This window comes from Camelus ferus, chromosome 8 (genome assembly GCF_009834535.1).
Source record: "Camelus ferus isolate YT-003-E chromosome 8, BCGSAC_Cfer_1.0, whole genome shotgun sequence".
NCBI lineage: Eukaryota > Metazoa > Chordata > Mammalia > Artiodactyla > Camelidae > Camelus > Camelus ferus.
This window is the reverse complement of record NC_045703.1, coordinates 8,623,871-8,644,245: the sequence shown is the minus strand read 5'-3', so window position 1 is coordinate 8,644,245 and position 20,375 is coordinate 8,623,871. Positions and strand designations below refer to the sequence as shown.

The following is a 20,375-nucleotide window of genomic DNA, read 5'->3' as shown; positions in this document are numbered from 1 at the left end:
CAGGCACCAAAATGGAAACTCAAAGGGGAGAAAGTCGTTATGTAAATTGTGTGTTGTGAAGGCACTGAGAATTTTTAATTCACGTACTCTGAGGATCTGGAAGCACATTTAGTTCCTGTGCGGAGAGATGAGAGCCTTCCCCTTGTAGCCTCATCTGCAGGCGTGAGGCGATGCGTCTTCTCCCGCATGTGCTGCAGGGCGGCGTAGCCTCCGCTGAGTGGGCAGTTGGCAGCTGTTCAGCGCATTGATTGCAGTCATTCATAAAACCCGGCAGCTCGAGGGGCGGAGTCAGGAGGAGCAGCTCCCCCTGGCAGGGGGCTGCCGAACGCCTCATTTGCATAGATTTTCAGTGATGCTTGAGGGATGAGGGATGCTTGCTTACACGCAGTTCCAAGACCGTCTGATAAACCCCTGAGTAATTAGAGACATTGCAAGAGTAAGAGGTCACACCTCTGAAACTCCCAGTCTCTCAATCCATGATAATTCTGGCAAGTCAGCACTTGTAGCCTCCTTATGTCTGGCTGAAGGAAAAAATCATACGTTGAGGAAGACTGAATAGGGTCATACTGAAATTTCACTTGTGTTTCTTCAAGTATGAGGGGTCGGTGTTACTAGAATAAGTTTAGTGTATGGAAGATCATGGGGCCAAAGAATTTCCACACTTGAAAACTGACAACACCGTGATGGGTTATCCCTCCAAAGTGCATGGTGCCAGACATGACAATTCAATTGTAATTTTAAAGGAATGTCAATTCGCTCAGGCTGACAAAACTCTTAGGCATGCAATGTATTATTTTATGTATCTTGTTCTGAGTATAGGTTCTTTTTCTTCTTTTTCTCTAGAAGAATTTCAGCTAAAAAGAAGTCAAATCAGAAAATGCAGGGATACATCTTGCCATTGTTCAGAGCCCCCTCAAATTGGTTGAATAATTAGCAATCTGGAACAAACAGCTTTCCCCTTGAAAACAAAGGTTCAGCATCCAGCTGCTTTACTCTAGACCTGTGGTCAGGATATATGTCAGTGTGAAAAATATGTTGTTTTCTTGTTTTTTAAAAAAATGAAGTATATTCATTAAGTATATTTTAAATTAAGTACATTTAAATTCTTAATATATGGCTTTTGAGTGTGGATGTGTTTGTTTTCATTAGCCAATAAGATTTTAATTTTAAAAAGTAAAGTATATTAAGTAAATATATTTTAAAATAAGTACATTTAAATTCTAAATAGATGGTTTTGAGTCTTGATGTGTTTATTTTCATATCCAATAAAATTTTAAAGTTCAGAAATGCAAATGAAGTTTTTTATTCAAAAGATTGTACCGCATGTGCAGAGAGAAGTATGCCAGCTATTATTGTTTTAAACCCAAAAGTTTCTGGGTACTCAAGATTAGATGAGAATTTTCTTGCATAGATGTGGTCTTTGGCATACACAAACACACACACACACACACAGACCCCTCCACACACAGACCCCCCCACACACAGACCCACACACACATGCTTTGCTCAGAAACCTAGCCTTCTGCTGGAATAAATATTCCACATTTATCAGAAAAGAGTGACTTAAAAGCACATTTAAGGAAAACTCTAATTAAGGGACAGATTCATTTTTCCCTCAAAGCTTTGTGTAAATTAAATGACAGGTTTCTTTTTTTTTTTTTCCCCCCCAAAGCTTTGTGTAAATTCCTGAATATTTAGAGAGAGGAAAAAAAAGAAATGAACTAAGACAGAAAGTTGCATATGGTTTCTCATAGATATAATTTTTCAAATTTTTTCCCAAAGTTGGTGATATTTCCGATATTTTCACAAACCAGTGCATGGAGATTCAGCATGCTGCACATGCTATTTTTAGTTGAGTGAGACTTGCTAAAGATTTTCCAGTGCTGTGAAATGGAACTTCCTGGGCCCTGCACTTTGTATAAGTTATATTAACATCTATGAGCTCAGAAACCCTAGGATATTACTTGTCCCTCACATCTGCCTTCTGGAATGTTCTGGAATGTTCCAGAATGGAAGGAAAGCAGCCTTTTCCTCTGTGGAAGGAGACCAGAAGGCTCTTGGTTCCTGTGGATGTTTTTGACCTGTGCTCCTGACTGGTCCATGAAGAGTGTAACATTAGCTCTAGACAAACACTGCATTTCTTACTTTTATCCCAAGAGGGAAGGCTTTGAAAGGCACTGTTTTCTTTTTCAGTCATGTTGCTTATGGACTTCTATGTCTTACTTGATCTTGTTTGGAATGAGCTGTGTGTGTGTGTGCATGTTTCTGTGCATTGTGTCCATGTTTCCTGTATCATCACTTTCAGAAGTGGAGAATTTTGCCATGCAGCTTTTGTCTCCGGGAAAATAGTTTATCTGTCACTGCCTCACCAGCCATCCACTTCTGGAATCCCATGGCTAGCCTTCAATATGAGCCATGTCTTCGAAATTCCAAGTGTAGTCAAAACCTTCCTGAAAGTGAAGAACCAGGTTCACGTTGGAGAATCTTGAGCTTTGACAGGCTTTTCCATTTAGCAAAGTCTAAGATGTGGGGTCTCAGCCTTGTAACCAAGGCTTCCCTGTTCAAAGCTATGTCTGTTTTAAAGCTCTTGAGGTGAAAGAAAATCTGAGCCATCTAAGGATAGCCTCAGATGGGGATGTTTTATGGTTTGTGCCAGTTAATCGCTCTGACACTCTGTAAGCCCTGTTGACATGAGGCTAAGAGAATCTCCTCCTGCTGCCCTCTGGAGCTATGGTCTGCCCTCTGCATTTATTTGTCCTGTGCTGGAGGACTTAAAACACAAAGAGCTTTCACTGATTATTTTCACACTGTGCAGGGCTCTTCTCTGTTTTATGTGTACATACACATACACACACATACTCTATATATGAATATTTTCTTCTAACTCTTCCTCTTTTCTTAGCTTGAAGGGGATTTTGAACATAGGGGATGTCTTGAGGTCTCTCAGATCTCTTTTTGCACAAAGAGAAAGACCTGTGTGGTGATGAAACAAGAGTCACATCCTTTAGTAAAATAGCCACAATCATGGCAAATCCTGCCCGTCTTTTACCACCCCAGCCCAACAGCTGTTCTTATTTTTAAGCTTGCAGATGTCTTCATAGAATGAAGCCGAAGCTTTCCGCGGTGTTGCTTCTATGGGGAAAGCTGCTGACAATCATTTTGTTGGCACTCAAAGGGAAATCCAGTCCTGAGGCTAGCACAGATTTCGTGTGGGTATCATTGAGCCCTTGGACACCTGAGTCGAAGATTTCCAACTGGAAGGGCTTTTCCAGGGCCCCCAGGTTAAGATTAATGGGACTTGCAGAGATTTCCCCTTAGACTTGTTTTCAGTACCATGTTTAATTTCCAGATGTTTCTACCCATTTTATAATTAATAGTGCGTTGTGCTGTCTATCATGCGTCCCAGGTGTGTGGTCAGGGACATGGTGAAGCCTGCTGCCTGCAAAACCCCAAGAAATGCTGAACACCAGCCCCATCAACCTCCACCGTGAGTATGGCATTGGTTTTATTGACTGAAAATGTCGTCTCTTACCCAGATCGCTGGTTACAGATTTATTCATTCACACTGCATGTGAGACTAGAAACTTGGGCTTCTCTGGTGTATGGGGTGATTAAAAGGTTACTATTGAATTAGATTAAATTGTCCTGAGCTTTGGGTAGTCAGTATCTTTATTCAGTGATGTTTCTGGTGCCATGTTGGAAAGATGAAACTAGTTAGAGGAAATGGGCACATTTTTCAGGGAACTAGGGTGTCAGAAATTCCGTACCTTTCGGATTTAGAATGTATGTGGGCTGGAACCTCAGATTCTAGAAAAGTGAGGACGCAAGACACAGAGAGGGGAGGAGCTTGTAAATAATGGAAGTGATGAGTAGTTTATCATCTGCCCTCCCACTATGTTATTTAAAGGTAACGGACAGTCTGAAGGAGGGGTTTCCTATCAGTGTTATTTTTATTTTTGTAACCTTGACTGTAGATCCTAGTGTGGAGTTACATGGCCAATCCAAGCAGGACATGGAGAAGAAACCAAATAAGTAAACTCTGAGTTGCAAAAGTGGATTTTGATAGATAAAATGTAAAGAGTTTTAAGGTTATTCAGAGTAGCAAGATATATTCAATCTTCTGAATAGAATTATGTTCCTGGTGATAAAGATTAAACATTTCCTTAAAATACCTCAGCAGTGGCAATACTCTTAGCATAACCATGACAGCCAAGTAGTTACTACTGGGGAAATGCCTCCTTCCAAGATTTTTAGCAAAAACCATTGAAGGAACATGTCTTAAGAGTGATATCCTGTAGATTTCTTTAGCTATCTGAGAATTCTTTGAAGTAACACCAAAATAAAGTAATGAAATTTTCAAAATGCTGTGCCAAGAAAAGTACATTTTTTGTAATTCTTTTGCTATGTCAAGTTTTTATTCACATTGACAAAGACTGAAATTACGTAAAACATTTAAATTCTTATATTTTGTATATTACAGTCACAAATAATTTAAAATTATTTATGTTTCAGGATATAAAATTGATAGGTTATAGATTTTATCTCAATACATATACTTGAATGTCATCTCCATTTAATCAGTACTTTTCAAGGAATGTAAATAATTTTGATTTAACCATAGTGAAAATGATTCACACTTACAATGAGTAAAGTACTAAGTTGGAAGAAGTACTCTCAATGATGCTGCCTCTATTTTTTTATAAATGTTTTAACTGTAAAGTCATTTTCCTAATGGTGGAACTTTTCTTGACAACTCATGGAAAACTTGTGAGTCCCCCTCCTTCCATCTTATGTTCTAGGCATTAGAAAACATTTTACTTATATTAGGATTCAAGCAACTTTGGAGAAGGTTCTTTGAGGAATTAACATTGATTTTTAAGATGCATTATATTCCACATGTTGACGTTCCGTTTTAATTGTTCCCACTCATTCCAACGTCCACTGAAGATTAGAGTTATTAGATATGAAGTAGCAATTGGCATCCTTGCTAGTAAGACTCCAGATCATTTTTTTCTGATTTTGTCTTTGTTTTCCATGGACTCATGGTTGTGGAAATGTGCTGTAACTCACCTTGCACCTTGTGGAAACTTTCTGGTGGCCCCTCTGAGTTTAGCGGCTGAGAAGAAGCAACTGTCATCTCTTTGGATCCTCCTGTCTGACAGTCGCTTTGCTGACTCTGTGCTTTTCTAATTAAATAGTGAATTTCTCTTCAGGTGGTGTGAAGAATTTAAAGTTTGCAGTTCATTCCTTATTTCTACTGATTCTCTCTAGAGAGTGATGTTCATAAACTGAGCTCTCCATATCCATAAAAATGCCTTTCTAGGTTGATTTGAAAAGAGCAACAGTAAGTTCGTGGGAGGGTATTAAGGTGGGCTTTAGCCTGTAGGTCAGTGTTTTCAAATTTGTGAGTTACAACCTACTGGTAGGTCTGAAAATCAATAAAAAGTTAGTTTTTTTGTAGGGGGAGGCAGTGTTGTTTTTATGTTTTAAATTGAAGAGAAATGTAAATATGCATCCCCGGTTAATACTGTAGGATGGGTTTAGATTTCCGTATGTGATAACTGGGTCAAAATATAAAATTTAATAAACACTACACGGATATAAGGATGCACTAATGGATTTTAATTTGGAGAGTGGCTTAGTCATATTTGCTAGATATGTACACTTATGCCTATATAAGATATGTATTACTTTGGCAGAAGTCAGGATAATGGAATATGAATGTGATGTGGGCAAAACTAGAGACAAGCAAATCAATTAATAGACTGTGATAATAGTACAGAGAAAGATGACAAGGTCTTGACCTATTGGAGTAACAGAGGGTCTAGAAAGGAAACAGTTCAAGCTTAGAATGAAGCAAGCCTGATAGGTGGTGCTTCGTTGTCAACTGAACTTGGTTTTTTTTAAGGGAAGAGTTTAGGTGGACTGTTATATCAGTGGTCTGGGTGATGGCAGACCACCAACTGAGATGCGGAATTGAACAAGCAAATCAGCCCTAAGTGTTGGGGGGCAGTAAAGCATTCAAATTTCGATATAATGATTTTTGTGGTACCTGTGCTTTATCTGAGGGTATATGTCCAAGAAATGGTTGGATATATGAAGCTGAGGCACTCAGTTACCTGGGGAAGTGGACAACATCACTGAAGGGAATAGAGTTAGGAAACAACAGAGAGTCCGAGGTAAGACCGAGGCTTAAGGAGTGAGTAAAGGAAGAGGATCCCCGACACAGCTGAGAAATGGTGGATAAAGAAGCAGGAGAACCGGAAGCCAAGGTGGTAGGGGGACTCACGGGGAATGCCCAACAGCAGCCAAAAGTCAATAACTTAAGAGATAAAATATGTCCTTTGGATCTGGCCATAGAGAGGGCATTGCTGGCATCTACCATCACAGTTTTAATGTATAAGTGGATGGAAATACTCCATTTCTGTAGGTATGAGGAGAAAATGAGAAGTTAGGAAAAGGAGATACTGATTGTACATCACTTTTTCAAAACGCTTGGCTGAGTAGGAAAAGAAAGATTGATTACTAGCAAAGAGATACAAAGTACGGTACCTGTATTTGTGTTACTTGGTACATTCTATTCCACAAGTCTAGACTGATGGCTGCACATGTCAATATACTTTATACTTTCGATAACTGTGCATAGAAACTACCCAAAGATTCTTTTTTCAGTTATTATTAAAATGCCCCTGAGTCCTATTTTAAGCTTCCTGCATAAGTTGTCATTATTTAATCCAAGTAATACATGTATCAGAAATATTAGTGGAGTTTAGTAAGTTGAGTCTGATGGCCCCTATTCTTCAGTTATAAGGAGATATAAGATGCAACATTATAAACTGACTATACTTCAACAAAAATAAATAAATAAATAAAAGAGAACCTTTGTTCTCAGGAAAAAAAAAAGAAGGAAATAAAGATGCATAGATAAGTGAGCTAGAGTTCCCTCTCATGCTGGGGGCATCCGTTACACAGCCAGGTAAATGATATTACTCTGTGCTAAGTGCAACATTAGAAGTAGGTTAAAACAGAGAAAATGATCTATCCTCCTTGGGGCTGATGTGTTCAGAGAAGGATTTTCAGAGCCCACATGGTGAATATGAATTCTGAAGGATGACTAGTTCAGTAGGTAGCAGGTTTGGAATACAGTCTTCCAGGAGGAAAGAACAGTTGCCCCAACCCCCAAAACATCAGGCTGGGCTGGGATAACTTAAAACACGTCCTCACTGCTGAAGCCTGTGAGTGTGCATGTGTGTACCTGTGTGCTGTGTGGTTGTGTGGGTGGGTGATAGTTCGTGTGTGGGGGTGTGGTGTGTGTATGAGAGAGAGACAGAGAGAAAGGAGGGATTCAGGAGGTGCTGCTTTGGACTGTCTATGGAATAAGACACTGTCTAATGTAGAGAACATAAGCTGTACATCACGCCTTGTCTTTGGTTTCAATTTTAATACTGTGTCTTGAAAGTTGACCTAACATTATATGGTTTTTGAGTTTCTCAAAGTGATCATGGATTTAAAAAGTAGGAGAAACATTGGTCTACTCATCAGTGTCAGTCACGGACGTTAGTGAGACCAAGCACGAGAGGCAGGCGGTAGGGCAGGTCTGAGAAGTTTCCCAGGTGCTGTAATTAGAGTATGGTGAGTCATTAGATGTGATGATAAAGCAAAGACAAGAGGAGATAACTCACTTTTAGTTCAAGAGATTGAATGGATGTGCTAATATCAAGAGAGTTAACTTAGGCGCTAAACCCAGTTTTGATTTAGCATGCGACTTAGGTATTAGTGGCCAAAGATATCTCTGATTGAAACAGCCAGAAGACAGTTGGCTACGCGTGTCTCAACCTCAGGAGAGACTTAGATGAGATTTACTAATTTTGAGCAACTGCTTCATAATAAAACCATTAGTGCAAATGGAATAGCACAGGGAGAAGGTGTCGCGTTGGCAGGAAAGAGTGTAAAAGGCAGTACAGAGAATATCGTCAGGACTTCAACAAAGAGAAGAGGAGTTAAGTAAACTGTACAAAATTAGGCAAGAACCAAGTTTTCTTGGAACTTTCTATGTTTTCATACTGAAAATCCCATATCTTGGGAAACCACCCCCGGGGCTGGGAAAACTTGGGATGGTTGGTCACATTGGAATTGGAGTATGAAAGTAGAACTTCAGAAAAAGAATATGTAGCCAATGAAAACACTATATTTAGACAAAATATGTTTATATTACTGTGGAAGGTGACATTATCAGGAATACACTGAATCCAGAGAGGTACAGAGATCATAGGTCAATTCAGTGTGTGTGTGTGTGTGTGTGTGTGTGTGTGTGTGTGTGATTGCTTGCATTTCAAATTTAAGGGAAAAAAACACACCATGTTTGCAATTCACCTTTGCAAAGTGTAAAGGTTAGTTTTTATAGGATTGTGCAACTACTACCACTATATAATTCTGGAACGCTTTGATCACCCCCAAAAGAAACCTAAGATTCATTAGCAGTCATTCTTTATTCCCTTTAAAACCCAGCTTCTAGAAACCACTAACCTATTTTCTGTCTCTATGGATTTACTTATTCTGGACATTTCTTGTAAATGGAATCATATAATATGTGATTGTTTATGGCTGGTTTTTATCACTTAGCATAATATTTTCAAGATTCATCCATGTTACAGTACATATCAGGACTTCATTCCTTTTGTTGCCAAATACAATTCCATTGTATGCATATACCACTTCTTGGTTTATCCATCAGCTAATGCACATTTGGATTGTTTCCAATTTTTCTGCTGTATAAAATGGCTTTTAACATTGATGTACAAATTTTTGAGTGGACATATGTTCTCAGTTCTCTTGAGTAAACTGAAAATAAAGCTAGGAATTAAATTGCTGGGTCATTTGTTAACTGTTTACATTGTCTAGGAACTGTCAAGATGTGTTTCAAAACAGCTGGACCATTTTGCATTTCTACCAGCAACATACGAGGATTCTAATTTCTTTACATCCTTGCCAACACTTGTGATTGTCAGTCTCTTGTTAATAGCCATCTTTGTAGGTGTGAAGTGTATGGATGATTATCTTTTTGTGGTTTTGACTTGTATTTCCATAATGAATAATGATGTTTAGCATTTTTTCATGTGTTCAATGGCTCTTAATATCTCTTCTTTGGAGAAATATCAATCAAATCTTTTGTCTATTTTTAATTGAGTTATTTGTCTTTATGTTGAGGTGTAAAAGTTTATTTTAATATATAATGGATACTACATACTTGTCAAATACATGATTCGCAAATATCTTCTCCCATTTAGTGAGTTGTCTTTTTATTTTCTTCATAGTACCTTGAAGCACAAGTTTTTAATTTTGATGAAGTCAAATAGATCTATTTTCCTTTGGTTACTTGTAAGTTTTAGTGTCATATCTAAGAAATTATTATCAAATTTAGGGTCATAAAGATTTACCCTAGGTTTTCTTCTAAGAGTTTTATAATTTTAGTTCTTATGTGTAGGTCTTTGATCCATTTTCAGTTACTTTTTTTTATATGGTGTGAGGGAGGGATCCACTTTCTTATTTTTTTTAACATTTTTTATTGATTTATAATCATTTTACAATGTTGTGTCAAATTCGGGAGGGATCCACTTTTGTCCTTTTGCATGTGGATCTCCAGTTGTCAAAAAGTGGTGATTCTACACATACTGGTCTTGCTTCTGATACTAGAGGGAAAACCTTCAATCTCTCCCCAGTAAATATGATAAAAGTTGTGAGGGTTTAGTTTTATTTTTAACTGCTATTATATTTATTTTTTATTAAAGTATAGTCAGTGTACAATATTTTGTCCATTTCTGGTGTACAGCATAATGTTTCAGTTACACATATACATACATATATTCATTTTGTAATCTTTTTCATTATTGCTTACTACAAGATATCCAACAGAGTTCTCTGTGCTATACAGTAGAAACCTGTTGTTTATCTATTTTATATGTAGTAGTTAGTATCTGCAAATCTCATACTCTCAATTTATAGTTGTGTGGTTTTAGTAGATGTTCTTCATCAGGTTTAGGAAATTTCCTTCTACTTCTAGGATATTGAGGGTTCATATAATGAAAGGATGTTGGATTTTATCAAATGCTTTTTCTACATCTATTGTGATGATAATGTGTTTATTGTCCTTTATTCTAATAATTTGGTGTATTGCTTTGATTGATCTTCATATGTTTAAACAGTCTTGTGTTCCTGGGATAAATCCTACTTGGTTATCTGTTTGATTTGTTGCTTCTTTGATTTGCTAATATTTTTGATGATTTTTGTGTATGTATTTAGAAGAGATATTGGCCTGTGGTTTTCCTGTGATGTCTTTGTCTGATTTTGGTATCAGGGTAATACTGGCCTTATGGAATGAATTTGGAGGTATTCCCTGCTATTTTATTTAGGAAGAGTTTATGAAAGATTATTGTAAATTTTTCTCCAGGTGTCTGGTATAATTCACCAGTGGAACCATCAGCTTTCCTTTGTAGTAAGTTTTTTTTAATTATTTATTAATTTCTATCTTTTTTGACCATTTAAATGGTTCTGTATGAATGTATATGTGTGCTTAAGCAAATGTATCAGATGAAAGTATCATGTGACATCTTCGCACCTTCAGAAAAACTCATATTCAGGAGTCAGTTCTCTATAACTCTTGAGCCATTCATGATTGGGTTTATTGCTACTGTTGATTTCTAACTCCCAGAAAATAAACTTAACTATGTCTGTGTGTGTGTGTGTGTGTGTGTGTGTGTGTACCTGCACACACATATGTGTAGGACTAACTTCATCATATAAAAATGACCAGTGTAACATCAGAGTCTGGGTTCAGTGTGAAGACCAATCAGAAAGAAAGTTAGTATCTATAAGACCTTGTGAATACAAGTTCTTTAATACTATTGAGATTATTTGGTTTGAGTTTCTCTGATTACCTTTGGAAAAACTGAGAAATGGGTTTTAATATACTGATTATTTTTACTTATTTTTCTCTTGTTAGGTAGGTGTTTTTAAGTCCTGTAATGAATTATCAGTTTCATTCTTTGAACAAAAAGTGAATTGAGGTTCTAGATAAAAATTCAAAGTATTTAGTGTCAGGATTTTACTAGGCCATTCTGTCTCTGTCTTGTCTACTTCCTCTTTTCCAGAAGTGATCTTTCTGTGCAGTGGTCATTCACATCCTGGACTGGATCGCTGGGTACCATCTGCATTGAGGCTTTGACATGGACACATGTGTCACACACACTCTTCTTCTCCCCTTCTTCACAGCTTCAGATGAGTCAGCCTTGAATTGACAGGGAGGCTGCATCCAAATTTTTCTTTTAATAGACATACTTTTTCAGATCTCAAGGGCACGGGTTTTTCAGCAACAACAATCTTTGTTCAGATTTAATTATAACATAGGGACTTCTGAGGACCAGCATGTATGGGACTAGAATGAATTTAATCATGGAAATGTGGTAGCTTATATTTAACCTAATTTTAAAATACTCAACCTTGAGAACCAAAAATATTACTGAGAAAATGATATATCAATATATTTACGTTTCTCATAGCAGTATGGGAAATATACATATATCTTTACACTTGAAAATATGGATTTTCATTTAAAGTCATGTATCTAACAGCAAAATTACATGTTATACTAGATAACAAATTAAACAAAAGTGTGTCTTTGAAGCTGTAAACAGTTGAATAGAAGCCCTTGTCTTTTGTCACTGTGCCTTTAAGCTCTGCAAACCACACGTGACCGTTAGGTTGTATATGCTAATATACTAATACATTATACTATGTATATACTATGTACTAATGCTTAGAGCTCTGTGTATTGATGCCAAGAGCTCCATGTACTAATACCCAGATCTCTATGTGCCAATACCCAGAGCAGTATGTACTAAGCCCAGAACTCTATGTACTAATTCCCAGAACCCTATGTGCTAATATGTCTTGCTGTAATAGTGGGTGGCAGAAGTTCCATGGATAACACAGAAATTTGGGCAGTTCATTGGCAGACTGTCACCACCTCAGACACATCTCCATCATGAATACAATCATTCCTCTCAGTAACGTGGGAGAGACCCTCTGGATACTGGGCTGCTTTTCCCTGTTTTTTTCTGTTCTCGTCCCTCTGCTCCTCCTAAGCCTAGTGGTGTTCTGTGCTCCTGAAGTTCTGCAGATTTCTTACTCAGTCTTTTCCAAATTCTCTTGAGTTCTGATTTCAGCACAGCTGTGGTCTACTTCTTCGGTGGAAACCTGTTAGATCAGCTTTGGATGAGAAGGTAGCATTAAGGAAAGGGGATGTGAACTTCTTCAGCTGGTGCATGGCGGAGCAGGGCACTGCTTGCTCTGCAGTGAGCTGGGCTATTCATTCTCCCTTCAGAAGATATTATTTAGTCTGGACCTACTGTGTGCAGAGTCTCATCCAAGGCACTCGACGTGGTGATGAACCAAGCAGAGTCCTTGTCCTTGTAGAACTTCAGCGTGTGGGAGAAGATCTAAATGACAAACTCACATAGATGACAAAACTCTCCCTTTTCACCAGAACCTGAACTGAGTACAGAGACAGAGACCACACAGGGGAAACTGTTTAGAGAGCATGCTCCAGGAAGGCTCTGAGAGGAGCCGATATTTAAGGAGAGATTGAAAGATGAGAAGTCAGTCTTGTGAAGAGCCAGCAGAAGGGAATTCCAGGCAAAGAGGATGCTATGTGCAGTGGACCGGACATGGAAACCATTGTGGCATGCTCGGGGAACCGAAAGAAAGGCAGAGGAAAGCGAGGAGGAAGTGGAGAAGGACAATGGAGGATGCTGATGAGTAAGCAAGGGTTTCATCTTAGAGGAACAAAGACCTCCCAGATCTTTGCATTTTAACGTAAGGCTATAGAGAAACACTTGATGCTGTTCAAAGAAGGGAGAGTCACGATCCAATGTAGTGTGGCCAGTGGGTGGGAAGATGATACAGGAACTTTTAGGAGGCAGTTGTGGTGGTTCTGGCAAAACGTAATGGTGGTTTGGACTCTGCTGGTGGCAACAGATGTGCAGCAAGTGGAATTTAGTGAGGTTTAGTGGAATTTAATGAATTTTGGAAGCAATGAAAGAGAAGAGGAATTTCTTGTGTGTACTGGAGGGAGGGGGCTCCAAGCCGTGTGTGTAATCTCTAATATGCCTGATAGGTCCTCTGTTCACTGAACACATAATGTCTAGGAACGTATTTTCTCATGAAGTCTTAAGCATCCTGTTATGAACACAAACATATCTTCAATGGCATACATAAGTGAAAAATTTAGAAATTTCATTTAGTATTCCTTTAGGTGAATTTCTATAAGAACTTCAAATTTTGAAGGTAAAAAATGATGAAAAGTAAAATTGAGTAAAATTTGAAGCATGATCAGACTTGACCATTTTAAATAAATTTGTTTTTTTGTGATTGTTTTCACTCTGATGTTTTGTTGGTCTAGAAGAATTACTCATGTTGTAGGTGTTTAGATACACTCGAGGAAATGAATGTTTTAAAATATATACTGCTTTTAAAATATGCTCCTTTTTTGAAATGTATCTCATTTTTTAGAGTAAAATTTAGCCAAGAAGAAAGGGAGCGTATTTTCAAAAGCAAAGGATCTTTTAAGTATATATCTTATTATGAATGAAAGGATTAATCAGAGACAAGCTGCCTTCTCTGTACTATTTCTAGCCAGATGTTTACATCAAAATGTGATGCGTTTTATTTTCTTGCTAAGTTCAGATTTTTTTTCCTTATACTACAAGAGGTGTTCAGTGTCATAGTCTAGTTCTAGCCCCACTTGTAGTACAGATCATATTAAGCAGGTGATGATAGAAAAAAATGTCAACTCCAAAAAAAATATGTTTTTGTCTTTTAGTATAAAGTCAGTACAGCCAGGAACTTGCAAATAGGGAGTACTAGGAACACTGGTGTTTCCATTCATGGTTATAATTAGAAAGTGAGAGAATTTTTTTCTGTAGCTTTTCTACATTTTTTTTTTTTTTGGTATGATTTGCTGGTTTATGCAAGTCATTCTATGCCAGTTTACAAAAGTCTTACAAAGCTCTTCTTTCTGCTGTAACTATTTTAAGACAGTATTGTGTTTATCTCTGAGTACTCTAGAGGAGAAGATGCCTTCTTCAACTTCTCAGGTACTGAAAGGGTTTAGTTCTGTTAGAGTAGAGCTGTGGTAGTTTTGTGTATAGCAGTTATGTTTCGTGGAACTTTACTAGTCATTAATCATGTTCACCAATTATCCCTTGATGACTGAACTAGGTCCCCTTTTAATGATGCTCTGAGTGGTTCCTAAGTTGGTGAGCCTGATCTTGGAAGACCTTGTCCCTTGTGTACTGTCCGTGCCTTTTGTTCCTGCAAGTAGAGAATGTTTTAGCTAAATGCAACTTTTTTCCTCTCTTGTGCAGAACATCTAACTTGAATCCTATTCATTATTACCCTACTGATTCTATCAGGAAGCCTAAAGGTCATGTTTACCTTTATTTTAGGGCCAGCTCCAGATGTCCAGCTGAGTGGTCTTCATCCCTTCAGCTTTCTTGGGATAAATGATATTTGTCCCAAACAGGGACAATTACTTTTTAAAAAGATGTCCTGAGAAAACTAAGGTTGTTGAAGGCCCAGCAAACCTTCAGTTGAGTTCATTTAATGTCAGCTATGCATCAAGCCATGTGATGTGAGCAACAACTGAGTTCTGAAGATGTATGGGCGTGACCTGCATGTGGCAAATGAAACATAAACCTGGGGGTGACTTACCCCAGGGTTACTCAACAGGGAAGGCGCAGATGTAGGTCTAGAGTTCAGGTTATCTGGATTCAGATTCGTAGCATATGATGGACTCAAAATACGCAGATAATCTACATTGTTAGCATGGAGAGGATTTTGCAATGCTTCAGGGAATAGTGGGTAAATTCTAGCTTGAAGGGCTTCAGCGATGTATTTTTAGCCCTTGTCCTGTTGCTTATCTGCTGGATGACATTGGCCTAGAGGTCTTAACTTCCTAAATATTAGTTTTCTCATCTGAAAAGTAGGACGAAAATTACTTCTTGTTATCTTGTTATTACTTCTTGAGGACAAAATGAAATAAAGTACATGAGAGAACTGTGTATGAAGTACTACATGAATATTATTCTCCTGAAGAAGTCAGTAATCTATGCAGTATTCATTATTTCATCCGTTGAACAAATATTTACCAAATATTGAAGTTCTTACAGTGTGCTGACATTGACATGATTTGGAAAATATATATATATATATATTTGGCTAATCCCGTCAAAACATAGACTGTATCTTTTCTTACTATTACTGTTTCTTTTTGAAAGGAGTGGTGTAAAAAGGCATTGGGGTATTTTTAAAAAGCATACATCCCACCTCAGGCCACCCCATCATGTATCAAATGCTCCCGACTGTGTGGGAGTAGGGAGCCCAGGAAACGTGTATTTGGAAAATCTCCCCAAGTTATCCTGATGTACTCTCCTGATTAGAACCACTGGTATGTGCCACTGAGATGCTCAGGAAAGATGAACGTTAGCTGGGATGAGTGATAATTTGATAAATTGAAATTAATGTGACTATCACGGAATGGTCCCTCTCTTCGAACACTCATGTGGAGACGAAATAAAAAATGGCAATATTATTATTAGAAACTCGCTGTGCCTCAGGGCCCAGCCTGGTTACTCTGTGAATCACTGCTGTTTCCTCTGCTTTTCTGCAGAGTCTTTTGTCCAAGATGAGAATGGTCTACCTGTGCCAAGGAAATAGATGGTCCTTATGCAGAAGCAGGGAGCTCATAGCCAAAGGAGAATGTGTACCCATGGTTACTTCTGCACTGCTATTAGAAAGAAGAAATTAAATAAAAGGGAAAGATTATGCCCAGGACCTTGGGCAATCCATGCCACAAATTAATGTTTGTTTAGTGAAAAATGATTTTAGTAGATAAATGAAGGTACTCATCTATTATGCATGTAACAAACATTAAACACTGTGAGTGTGTCTAGGGCATCTTTAATGACTTTCGATAGCATCGCTGGTAATATATAATTGAGGTCATTGGGTAGACAAATTCAGAACATGACAGGCTGAAGCAGGCCTTTCAAGTCTTACTTAACTCTGGGTAGTGTTAAATAAGATTTCCATCAGTTCAAATGACCTATATGTGTAGCATGTATTTTGCTGTTCATTCATTCATTTTTACTCATTCACCCAACAAATGTAAGAGACTTACAAAGCTATGAAGAAGATATAACCTAGTTAAGCTGACAGACAGGTAAATAAGTAATTGCAACGAAGTATGATGACAAAGCTATGAAAGAGCTTACAGATTGCCATGAAGGCACAGAGAAATCTAACTTGAAATTGGAAGTGAGGAAAAATTGTTAGAGCCAGTAATACTTAGAGCTGGTAATATAAATTTTATCATATTTATATTATTATTCAATTGCATGCTATCTGATACTTTTCTGCAATTCTTTTAAAAAATGTTTATAAAGCCTAAGCTATGTTCCAGATACAGTAGTAAGTTTGAGGAAGAAGGAAGGGAAGGATCCCAAAATACTAAGTAACAGGATCTGCCCTCAAGTCATTCCTAATTTAAGGAGATGAGGGATGGAGGGATGGATGGACGGATGGATGGGTGGATGGGAAGGTTGGTGGCTATGTAGGTATAAAAGGTACCTTACAAAAGTCAAGCGCATTACTTAAAAATGTACATGGAATTCTTTTCAAGGGGGGATCTATCAACAATTGTGGCTGATGTAATGTGGAGTCAGGAAAAGCTAGAGGAGAAAGGAGGATATTAGCTTTCCTTCAAGAGTGGGTTTTAGTCGGATAGAAAGGAGAGTTGAGGGCATCCCAGACTAAGAAAATGACTTGGGCACTGACTATATAATCTGGTTGCAGAGGCATATTTGGCAAAGAAGTTGAGGAATATAAACCTCTAAAGGAACGCAGGGGCCAGGTTATAAATATCCTTAAGTTCCAGGGTCAGGAAACTGCTTTTACTCTGAAGACATGAAAGCATCTGAACTTGGAGCCACCAACCTGAAAGGGATGTGTCGGGGTGATGAATTTTTCTGAAGTATGCTGTGATGGGTGATAACAGGGCACTCCTGGGGAGAAGGAGACCAATTAGTAGACGGTTAAAATAGACCAGACATGGTTAATAATAGTAAGGCTGATGGTGGGAGTTAAGAAGAAATGGATGCAAGAAAGAAGCATCTGGAAGGAGACAGCAGAGGCTTTGGTGACAAATGAATGAACAGGGAGAGGAAAGACCCCAAAAAGGTCTAAGAATTTAAGCGGGGAGTTCCTAAGGAAATTTAATGAAAAGATAAGGCAATGGAAACGGCGCGTAGCTCTACGGAATTATGGTCCCTCAAATACGCGCTTCTTTTCTGATGCCTTAGGGAGACCCACAGGAAAGAAGTCTCTCTAGCACGGTGGAGAGAACTATTTTGTATGGTAGCACCAAAAAGGAAAGGAAAGCACATCTTAATTTTCAGCATCTCTCACCACCCTCAGTTATGCCTAAGGTTAGGGCAGGAGGAAGTCTAGTTTTAGCTCTTTGCTGGTTCTCCACAACCTGTGCCAACAATAACTGCAGTTGTATGCTACTCCGTTTTAGGCACTTATGTGCAGTTAACACAAAGTTCTATAAAGTGCCATGATCATCTTCATTTTATAAGTGAGGGAACTGAGGCACAGAGTTGTAAATTACTTGCTCATGCACTGACACCCACTGATCGTGAAGCCAGGATTTGAAGCCAGGCAGTCAGAGGCCAGCGCCCAAGCTCCAGACCTGCTCAGAGGCAGGCACCACAAGTGGCATTTCATGGTCCCAGTGAGACCCATTGACGGTGCCCTTCTTGCTCAATCCTGGGCTGTTCTCCAGAGGGTGAGAAGATAAGAATGTCATAGTGTTTTTTTTTTTTAATTTAAGTATAACTGATTTAATATTGTGTTAGTTTCAGGTGTACCAGCATAGCAGTTCAGCTTTGGGCAGATTATTTTCCACTATAGGTTATTATAAGATGTTGAATCTAGGTCCCTGTGCTCTACAGGTAGGACCTTGTTGTCTATCTGTTTTATATACAGTAGTGTGTATCTGTTAATCCCAAACTCCTGATTTGTCCCTTCCCCCTCATTTGCTAACCATAAATTTGTTTTCTATGTCTGTGAGTCTGTTTTGTAATACATTTATTCAGCATTATTTTTAGAGTCCACATATAGGTGATATTATATAATTGTCTTTCTCTGTCTGACTTACTTACTAAGCATAATACGATCTAGGTCCATCCACATTGCTGCAAATGGCAATATTTCATTCTTTCTTATAGCCAAGTAGTATTCCATTTTGTGTGCGAACACACACACACACACACACACACACACACACACATCGTTATCCAATCATCTGTCCGTGGACACTTAGGTTGCTTCCATGTCTTGGCTATTGTAAATAGTTCTGCTGTGAACATTAGGGTGCATGTAATTTTCAAATTAGTGTTTTTGGTTTTTTCCAGATACATGCCCAGGAGTGGGATTGCTGGACCATATGGCAACTCTATTTTTAATTTTTCAAGGAATCTTCATACTGTTTTCCAAGGTGGCTGCACCAATTTACAGTCCCACCAACAGTGTACAAGGGTTCCCTTTTCTCCGCACCCTCTCTAACATTTGTTATTTGTAGACTTTTTGATGATGGACCATTCTGACTAGTGTGAGATGACATCTCACTGCAGTTTTGATTTGCATTTCTCTAATAATTAGCAATGTTGAGCATCTCTTCATGTGCCTGTTGGCCATCTGTATGTCTTTCTTAGAAAATGTCTATTCAGGTCTTCTGCCCATTTTGTGATTGGGTTTTTTTGATATTGAGTTGTATAAACTGTCTCTATATTTTGGATAATAACCCCTTGCATGGTCACATCATTTGCAAATATTTTCTCTTATTCTGTAGGTTGACTTTTTGTTTTGTTGATGGCTTCTTTTGCTGTTATTTATAGTGTTCCTGAGTCAAAGAATTCATGCATGCTAGTTGGGAGTTTGGCAGACATGATATATATATAATCAGTGAACAAGTCACACTCTCTATGGTATTTACCCCAAGTTGGAACAAATTCATGGAGGGTATAAAATTTGAGAGACCTCAAAGAACGTACAGAATTTCTATCATGACTTTTTGCATCTAAATTTCCTCATATATGGAGTAAGTGACCTCTTGTTTTGCTTGTTGATGTGTAAATAAAAGATGAACTTCTACAGTATTTTAAAAGTATACCAGTCACTTGCTAATAAATTTAGTGCTGCCTTGGGACACATGTTCTTTGGTTGCCTTAGTTGATTTTAAAAAATATATTTCATTAACTTCTAAGATATTTTTGTATTTTGTCTCTCCACCTGCAGTGTTCACTTCTTGAAGGTAGAGGTTGTATTTTGTGAAAAGTCCTTGGTCTACTGTAATGGATAATACTGTGCTATACCATTGGAACTTGATATAAATTGCTTTCTTTTGATTGGAACTATGAATTGGTTTGATTTGAATAATGAGTTCCAATTGACAGATGATTCCAAAATAGATTCTATTATTCCCCGAATTGAGAATGGTAAACTGAGCTGATAAACATTTAAAAATAGAGAATATGGAGAATCAGGGAGGAACATGAAAGCCTCTTTCCTTTGTCCCTTTGATCTTTCTAACTCTGCCTTTCCATGTGATGCCAGAGAGCTGTTTCCACAATTTGTGAATCTTTGAAGCACTATAAGTTTTCAAATACTTGGGCTGGTCCTTTGCGGTGTCATTTACTATGAGAGCTCAAGGGGTAGCTTGGGGCCATATTTATGAGAGAGAAAAAACGTTCAGGCTTGAAAACACTGTGACTTTGAGTTATATTCCAGTATGTGTGTGTTTCTATCTGTCTGTAGGGAAGTTACATTTAGATTTTTTTTTTTTACAGTTACGATTAGTGGAATCTCATGGACCACTGTATTCCCACAGTGGGCAAGGCAACACCTGCTCCATTAGGCGTTCCAGTGGTGTGCTGTTTCTAGTACGAGAGAAAAAGAACTGAACTCTGAACTCTGCATCTTTGTCCACATCACATTTACCCCTCCTTTCCATTCTCACTGCCACCCTCTTATTTCAGGCCCTCCTTCTCTCTCACTTGGAGTTGGAAACCTTCTTGGGCTTTCTGTCTCTTATTTTTCCTCTGCTCTAAAGCACCCCACCCAGCTTTGGACAGAGCAGCTGCCTTCCTGAAGACCTCCAGGCACAACTGCCCGTGAATAATCCCAGACCCTGTGCCGTCCAGCGCCTGGCATGCCTCACCTCCCAGCAGACATTTGACAAAATTACGTGATTTCCATAC

At 38.3% G+C, this 20,375-nt stretch overlaps 1 protein-coding gene across 1 annotated transcript in view; it reads left to right on the top strand.

Moving 5' to 3' along the window:
• RIMS1 (regulating synaptic membrane exocytosis 1) overlaps nt 1–20,375 on the top strand; it is a 448,078-nt gene that overhangs the window by 74,113 nt on the left and 353,590 nt on the right. The window contains 1 exon segment of the mRNA XM_032484440.1: nt 3,407–3,487. Within this exon segment, the coding sequence (XP_032340331.1) occupies nt 3,407–3,487 (81 nt within the window).